Below are 8,362 nucleotides of genomic sequence, written 5' to 3' on the forward strand. Positions count from 1 at the left end.
GTGGAGGAAAGGGGGGGTTAGTACAAGACAGGATACCTACACTGGCTGCATACAAAGCACTAACCCCGGTGTCATGTTACTGGAGCACAAACCTACAAGTCATGCTTTGCACAGACTGGAGACTCAGCTCTTATCACTTAGACACGCCCAAAACCCCCCCTCCCTCCTCCTCCTTCCCTTCTCCATCTACATGCTCTGTATAGTACATGTCTGCATATAGTCTGGATTTATTGAACTGGGAATGAACCAGCAGAATGCATGAAGTTAGGTTGGGAATCAATGACAAGAGAGTGTGAAGGAATAAAATAAAAAGTTATATACATCTGTCAATACCTCCACATGTATATACACACATTCATACAACACACATACATGTTCATCATATGTAACTACACACGGATGAGTTCATTCATTCATTTATAAGCAGAACTACATGTATTTAGTATATGCAACCTCATTCATATCATTACCCAGCAACCTTAGCACAATATGAACATACATGCTTATAATCTGTACACAATTTGATGCATACATGCAATTGTCATGTCTATATGCATATACTGTAGTCTGATGTCTGCAGCTTATGAAGGGTACACTTAAAAATCACAATGAAATAAGTTGCACAGAGGTGAGAAATGTCCTACTGTACATGCATTTGTAATGTATATAACCCTATCACTAGGATTTGTATGGCTTAGATCAAGCTTAGGCAATAGTTATATATTGTATACACACATACGTACACAGATAACGTCTACAGACACACATGCCCATCCCCTTATTGCAAGCATGCGTCTGTTCAATAGGCTTGAGAAGTGCAAAGGGCACGGATGATGGGCAGAGTGTGGTACCTCTAGAGCAATCACCTTAGAAACCATAGCCAGATGATGTTGCACTTGGTTGCTCTGGGATACAACACTCTACACAGCATCACTGCACAGCCTGTCAGTCTAGCTTTACTAACTTGCCATCTATGTTTCATGCCCCTATCTTGTTAGCTACACACACAAAAAACAGGAGTCCAACCCCACCCCAGACATTTTAAGAGAGACACTGACACCAGTACCAGCTTCTATCAGTTCCAGCTGATTTATTAAAATCATCAAGATACAGCCTTTCAGCATTAGGAAAAAAAACAGGCAATGATGTAGACAGTGCACAAGTCTGTTATTCCATCATTTGCTACAAAATATGCAGATGGCCTGTATTCACGTGTTTATCCTCTTTTCAGATTATATTGCACATTTTTTAGAAACCTTTATTATGTGCCTTTTTTAATGTTATTTTTTTCTTTTTTTGCTAAAAATCCAGCATCCAGTTTCATACCTTAATCAGGCCCATCCACATAATACAGCATATGATATACATAGAGTCCTACTATATTACAGTACATATACAATCTTTAAGCTACAGCTCTCCTCTGAGGTCTAGGTCACCATTTCAATAAATCTTTACCTACAAATAATGGACAAATCTGAACTATAGCTGTACAAAAAGTGTTTTTTAAACCACAAGGCCTTTTTTTATTTCATTTTTTTTCCTTTTTTATTTTTTTAGATGCAAGGATTTTTTTTTTTTAATTCCATTTTTAATCCCTAGGTCAGGACATATTTCCAACATACTTGCATGCTAGAACAATTAAAAAAAAACATAAGAAGTGCCTAAACAGCTCACTGATAACAGGAAGAAAAAACAAAACAAAAAGGACAACAGGAATGTTCCCTTTGAACTGTACAAAAATACGCCTGAAAATATTTTAAATTTTTAAAAAAGACTGAGGTCTGTCATGTATCAAAAAATGGTTCAATACCTTATTATGTGTATTTTGTTTTTTGTTACTGAGGTCTGGGTTGTCTGAAATTCAAGGAGGTAAAAGGGAACCAGTTTACAAAAAAAGTTGGCATTGTAAAATCACATTTGTTAAACCATTACATTAGTTTTTGAGTTCTGATCTGCAAAAGTATAAACTCTGATTACAATCAGTTCACAGTTAAAAGTGTAGCGGTTTGTCCTGTCTTGCTTCAACTCCCTGCAGCTTTTTTAAAGAGGTGCATAGAAGAGGATGAGTATCTTCCTCCAAAAATAATAATAAAAAAAACAAATATTAGGAAAAGGTGGTTGAAATAGTCCTTATTTTTGTTTCCAACAGATTGCAAGTTGTGTGATTAGGAGATAAAAATTAAAAAAAGACAATGACCCCCTTGAGAATCAGCTCAGCTTACAAGAAATGGATATTTCTCTCAACATTTCCAGACCGTCGATCATCAGAATTTTTTCTTCTTTTTTCTCCAAGTCTCCTTCCACTTCATGTTCGCTAATCTTTACAGTGAATGCCAGACATCACAGGCAGTGTATCAAGCCCCCAAACATTTCTGGATGAACTCAAAAAGATCCACTGACCCCCAACGCCTCCCTTTCCTCCCCCAGTTCTTTGTTCAAAGCCCTCCCCAAAAATATTAATACAAAAATTACAAAAGGAAAAAAAAAATGAATTTAGTATGTAAATACCAAGTCTAAAAAGTTGGCTTCCAGCCAGTCCCCTGCAATCATCTCGCTGAGTTCTGGGGTGCAGTAATCTGGGAATTCAAAATGGGAGCCCAGGCTCCCCTCACTGCACGAGTCCAAGTCCTTGTCCACCAAGGAGAGGGAAAGGTTTCCTGAATTGGAGGTCCCCAGCTCGGGTGCTGCCTGAGGATTGTGTGTGAAGTTTAAGCTGAGATCAAACAGGAGATCATCTCTGTCACTAGAAGAAGTAGTAGAAGAAGAACAAGATGAGGTAGAAGAAGAAGAGGAGACTGAGCGGGATGGAGCCAGGGTGATGGTGGGTTGTGCTGTGCTTGGTTTGGTGATGTTCTTGAAGTTGTAGTAGAGTCTGCTGCTGCTAGAGCCAGCTGTGGAGAGGCTGCCATTGCCACTCACCTCCTCATACATGCTGGCCCCTTCTGTGGACTCTGCTGAGGAGCTCAAGGTGGGACTGGCTGGCACTTTGGCCACATTGTACTGCCTGAGCTGCTCCTCCTCATCCTCCTGCTTGATCCTGATCTGCAACTGGTCATCCTCCTCATCCTCCTCTTCATCGTCCTCATCCTCCTCGTCCATGAAGACACACTTGACAGCCTTGTTGCCCTTAAGGTTGGCAAGCACACAGTCCTCCATGCCAGAGTAGCCCTGGGGGGATTTGGCCCCGGGTTTGCTGATGTGACCACTGCTGCTGCTGCCCCTCATCTTGTGGCACTTCTTGGAGGAGCCCTTGCTGCCCTTCATGCCTCCTGCCCCGGGGCTTTTCTCAGGGGACTGGCCCAGGGGCTGCTTGGCAGATGCCTCCAGCTTGGGTTTTTTCCTGGGCCGGTACTTGTAGTCGGGGTAGTCAGCCATGTGTTTGAGCCGCAGCCTCTCGGCTTCCCGGATGAAGGGGATCTTCTCGGCGTCGTTGAGCATCTTCCAGCGCTTGCCCAGGCGCTTGGAGATCTCGGCGTTGTGCATGTCCGGCGACTGCTCCATGATCTTCCTGCGCTCGATCTTGGACCATACCATGAAGGCGTTCATGGGGCGTTTGATGTGGCCGGTAGCCGTTTTGCACCAGTCCGGGTCACTCTCGTCCAGGGCTACCGGGCTGCCCGCCATGAACTCGGCCTCCTCCTCGGCGGGCTCCATGCTGTCTATCATCGGCTGCTGCTGCACCATAGCGGGGATAGCGGGAGTCCCGAGATGGCGGGAGGGGGGCGCAGCTTCTCCCGGCCGCTTATGCTCTCCTCGAGCTGCTTTCTGCACAAAACTTCCCCAGCCTGCCCGTCTACTACTAGTTATCAGCGGCACCGCAGGCGTGACGTCGCCGCGGCCCCAGCCAATCGCCGGGCGCCCACACCAGCCAAGCGCTGCGGCCCGGCACGCCCCTCCCGTTGCTATTGGAGCCAAAATCTAACAGTGGGCGGGACTGAGGGAGAGCTCAAGAAAAAAAAAATTCGAACCACTGGAGAGCGTCTGAGGGAGCTTAACTGCATCGCTGCCGGAGCGGAGCTGTGATTGTGCTGCTGCTGCTGGCATCTGTGCCGTCCCCGGCATGTGGGCAGCTGTGAGCTCTAGCAGTGACAGTCCCTGACATGTTAGCAGCTGTTGGGTGACAGTCACTGGCATGTGGGCAGTTCTGGGGTCAGTGGCGTAGCTAAGGAGCTGTGGGCCCCGATGCAAGTTTTACAATGGGGCCCCCCAAGCACTCTATACATAACAACTGATACGGCACACCAAAACCTGCCAATGGCAACTACAGTGTCAGAGGTGCAAGAAGGGAATGGGGAACAGTTTGTTAATGATTACTGCTATCCATAGCACCTATAGAAGTGATTATTATGAGCACATGACCAATAGAGAGCTAATACTGTAGTTGAGGGAGGGCCCCTCTGGCCCAAGGGCCCCGATGCGGTCGCTACCGCTGCACCCCCTATTGCTACGCCCCTGTCTGGGGTGACAGGCCCTGGCATGTGGGCAGCTGTGGGGTGACAGTCCCTGGCATGTGTGCAGCTATAGGGTGGTAGTCCCTGGCATGTGGGCAGTTCTGGGGTGACAGTCCCTGACATGTTAGCAGCTGTTGGGTGACAGTCCCTGGCATGTGGGCAGTTCTGGGGTGACAGGCCCTGGCATGTGGGCAGTTCTGGGGTAACAGTCCCTGGCATGTGGGCAGTTCTGGGGTGACAGGCCCTGGCATGTGCGCAGCTATAGGGTGACAGTCCCTGGCATGTGGGCAGTTCTGGGGTGACAGTCGATGGCATGTGGACAGTTCTGGGGTGACAGTCCCTGGCATGTGGGCAGCTCTAGGGTGACAGTCCCTGGCATGTGGGCAGTTCTGGGGTGACAGGCCCTGGCATGTGGGCAGTTCTGGGGTGACAGGCCCTGGCATGTGCGCAGCTATAGGGTGACAGTCCCTGGCGTGTGGGCAGTTCTGGGGTGACAGTCCCTGGCATGTGGGCAGTTCAGGAGTGACAGTCCCTGGCATGTGGGCAGTTCTGGGGTGACAGTCCCTGGCATGTGGGCAGTTCTGGGGTGACAGGCCCTGGCATGTGGGCAGTTCTGGGGTGACAGGCCCTGGCATGTGGGCAGCTGTGGGGTGACAGGCCCTGGCATGTGCGCAGCTATAGGGTGACAGTCCCTGGCATGTGGGCAGTTCTGGGGTGACAGTCGATGGCATGTGGACAGTTCTGGGGTGACAGTCCCTGGCATGTGGGCAGCTCTGGGGTAACAGTCCCTGGCATGTGGGCAGTTCTGGGGTGACAGTCCCTGGCATGTGGGCAGTTCTGGGGTGACAGGCCCTGGCATGTGGGCAGCTGTGGGGTGACAGTCCCTGGCATGTGCGCAGCTATAGGGTGACAGTCCCTGGCATGTGGGCAGTTCTGGGGTGACAGTCGATGGCATGTGGACAGTTCTGGGGTGACAGTCCCTGGCATGTGGGCAGCTCTAGGGTGACAGTCCCTGGCATGTGGGCAGTTCTGGGGTGACAGGCCCTGGCATGTGGGCAGTTCTGGGGTGACAGGCCCTGGCATGTGCGCAGCTATAGGGTGACAGTCCCTGGCATGTGGGCAGTTCTGGGGTGACAGTCCCTGGCATGTGGGCAGTACTGGGGTGACAGGCCCTGGCATGTGGGCAGCTGTGGGGTGACAGTCCCTGGCATGTGGGCAGCTATAGGGTGACAGTCCCTGGCATGTGGGCAGTTCTGGGGTGACAGTCGATGGCATGTGGACAGCTCTGGGGTGACAGTCCCTGGCATGTGGGCAGCTCTGGGGTAACAGTCCCTGGCATGTGGGCAGTTCTGGGGTGACAGTCCCCGGCATGTGGGCAGCTGTGAGGTGACAGTCCCTGGTATGTGTGCAGCTATAGGGTGACAGTCCCTGGCATGTGGACAGCTCTGGGGTGACAGTCCCTGGCATGTGGGCAGCTGTGGGGTGACAGTCGATGGCATGTGGGCAGTTCTGGGGTGACAGTCCCTGGCATCTGGGCAGCTGTGGGGTGACAGTCCCTGGCATGTGGGCAGCTGTAAGGTGACAGTCCCTGTGGGCTGCTCAGGGGGGTCTCAGTCCTTAGTACGTGGGCAGCAACAGTCCCAGCATTTGTGCAGCTCTAGGAACGACAGTCACTGGCATGTGGGCAGCTCGGGACAACAGCAGATCCAGCATGTGGGCAACTCAGAGGGTGGCACCAGTCTCTGGCATGTGGGCAGCTCTTGGAATTTGAAAAAAGTGATGACTAAGCTGATTAGTGGCAACTAACATGGGGACCTGAAAAGTGCCATTATTTTTGCACAAGTTATGGAATTTTTTTATTACTACTTTTATGACTAAGCCCATAGTTCTTAGGCAAATAAGCATGATGGGCATGTACAGTGGGGTGCGAACGTTTGGGCATCCTTGTTAATCGGCATGATTTTCCTGTATAAATCGTTGGTTGTTACTATAAAAAAGTCAGTTAAATATATCATATAGGAGACACACACAGCGATATTTGAGAAGTGAAATAAAGTGTATTGGATTTACAGAAAGTGCGCAATAATTGTTTAAATAAAATTAGGCAGGTGCATAAATTTGGGCACTGTTTCCATTTTATTGATTCCAAAACCTTTAGAACTAATTATTGGAACTCAAATTGGCTTGGTAAGCATAGTGACCCCTGACCTACATACACAGGTGAATCCAATTTTGAGAAAGAGTATTTAAGGGGGTCAATTGTAAGTTTCCCTCCTTTTTTAATTTTCTCTGAAGAGCAGAAACATGGGGGTCTCAAAACAACTCTCAATTGACCTGAAGACAAAGATTGTTCACCGTCATGGTTTAGAGGAAGGATACAGAAAGCTGTCTCAGAGATTTCAGCTGTCTGTTTCCACAGTTAGGAACATATTGAGGAAATGCAAGACCACAGGCTCAGTTCAAGTTAAGGCTCGAAGTGGCAGACCAAGAAAAATCTTGGATAAACAGAAGCGACGAATGGTGACAACAGTCAGAGTCAACCCACAGACCAGCACCAAATACCTACAACATCATCTTGCTGCAGATGGAGTCACTGTGCATCGTTCAACCATTCGGCGCACTTTACACAAGACGATGCTGTATGCGAGAGTGATGCAGAGGAAGCCTTTTCTCGGCCCACAGCACAAACAGAGCTGCTTGAGGAATGCTAAAGCACATTTGGACAAGCCAACTTCATTTTGAAATAAGGTGCTGTGGAATGATGAAACTAAAATTCAGTTATTTGGGCATAACAAGGGGTGTTATGCATGGAGGAAAAACAACACAGCTTTCAAAGAAAAACACCTGCTACCTACAGTAAAATATGGTGGTGGTTCCATCGTGCTGTGGGGCTGTGTGGCCAGTGCAGGGACTGGGAATCTTGTCAAAGTTGAGGGACGTATGGGTTCCACTCAGTATCAACAGATTCTGGCGACCAATGCCCAGGAATCGTTGACAAAGCCGAAGCTGCGCCAGGGCTGGATTTTTCAGCAAGACAACGACCCCAAACACTGCTCAAAATCCACTAAGTCACTCATGCAGAGGAACAAGTACAACGTTCTGGAATGGCCATCTCAGTCCCCAGACCTGAATCTAATTGAAAATCTGTGGTGTGAGTTAAGGAGAGCTGTCCATGCTCGGAAGCCATCAAACCTGAATGAACTAGAGATGTTTTGTAAAGTGGAATGGTTAAAAAATACCTTCAAACAGAATCCAGACTCCCATGGGAACCTACAGAAAGCGTTTAGAGGCTGTAATTTCTGCAAAAGGACTACTACTAGATATTGAGTTCATTTCTTTTTTGTGGTGCCCAGATTTATGCACCTGCCTAATTTTGTTTAAACAATTATTGCACAATTTCTGTAAATACAATGAACTTCATTTCACTTCTCAAATATCACTGTGTGTGTCTCCTATTAGAGTTGGGCCGAACCTCCGATTTTAGGTTCGCGAACTTCCGCGGAAGGTTCGGTTCGCGTTAAAGTTCGCGAACCGCAATAGACTTCAATGGGGATGCGAACTTTGGAAAAAAAAAATTTATGCTGGCCACAAAAGTGATGGAAAAGATGTTTCAAGGGGTCTAACACCTGGAGGGGGGCATGGCGGAGTGGGATACACGCCAAAAGTCCCCGGGAAAAATCTGGATTTGACGCAAAGCAGCGTTTTAAGGGCAGAAATCATATTGAATGCTAAATGACAGGCCTAAAGTGCTTTAAAACATCTTGCATGTGTATACATCAATCAGGTAGTGTAATTAAGGTACTGCTTCACACTGACACACCAAACTGTTTACTGAACAGAACAGGTATGCAGTGGCGTGTTCACTGAACAGAACAGGTATGCAGTGCCGGGTTCACTGAACAGAACAGGTA

At 48.1% G+C, this 8,362-nt stretch overlaps 1 protein-coding gene across 1 annotated transcript; it reads right to left on the reverse strand.

The window, feature by feature from the left end:
• Nucleotides 1-1,070: 1,070 nt before the first annotated feature.
• On the reverse strand, nucleotides 1,071-3,820 carry SOX11 (SRY-box transcription factor 11). Its single transcript, XM_068279102.1, has one exon. The coding sequence runs from the start codon at nucleotides 3,682-3,684 to the stop codon at nucleotides 2,494-2,496; it is 1,191 nt and encodes a 396-aa protein (XP_068135203.1). The 5' UTR covers nucleotides 3,685-3,820; the 3' UTR covers nucleotides 1,071-2,493.
• Between the last annotated feature and the right edge of the window lie 4,542 nt (nucleotides 3,821-8,362).

This window comes from Hyperolius riggenbachi, chromosome 4 (genome assembly GCF_040937935.1).
Source record: "Hyperolius riggenbachi isolate aHypRig1 chromosome 4, aHypRig1.pri, whole genome shotgun sequence".
Taxonomy (NCBI): Eukaryota; Metazoa; Chordata; class Amphibia; order Anura; family Hyperoliidae; genus Hyperolius; species Hyperolius riggenbachi.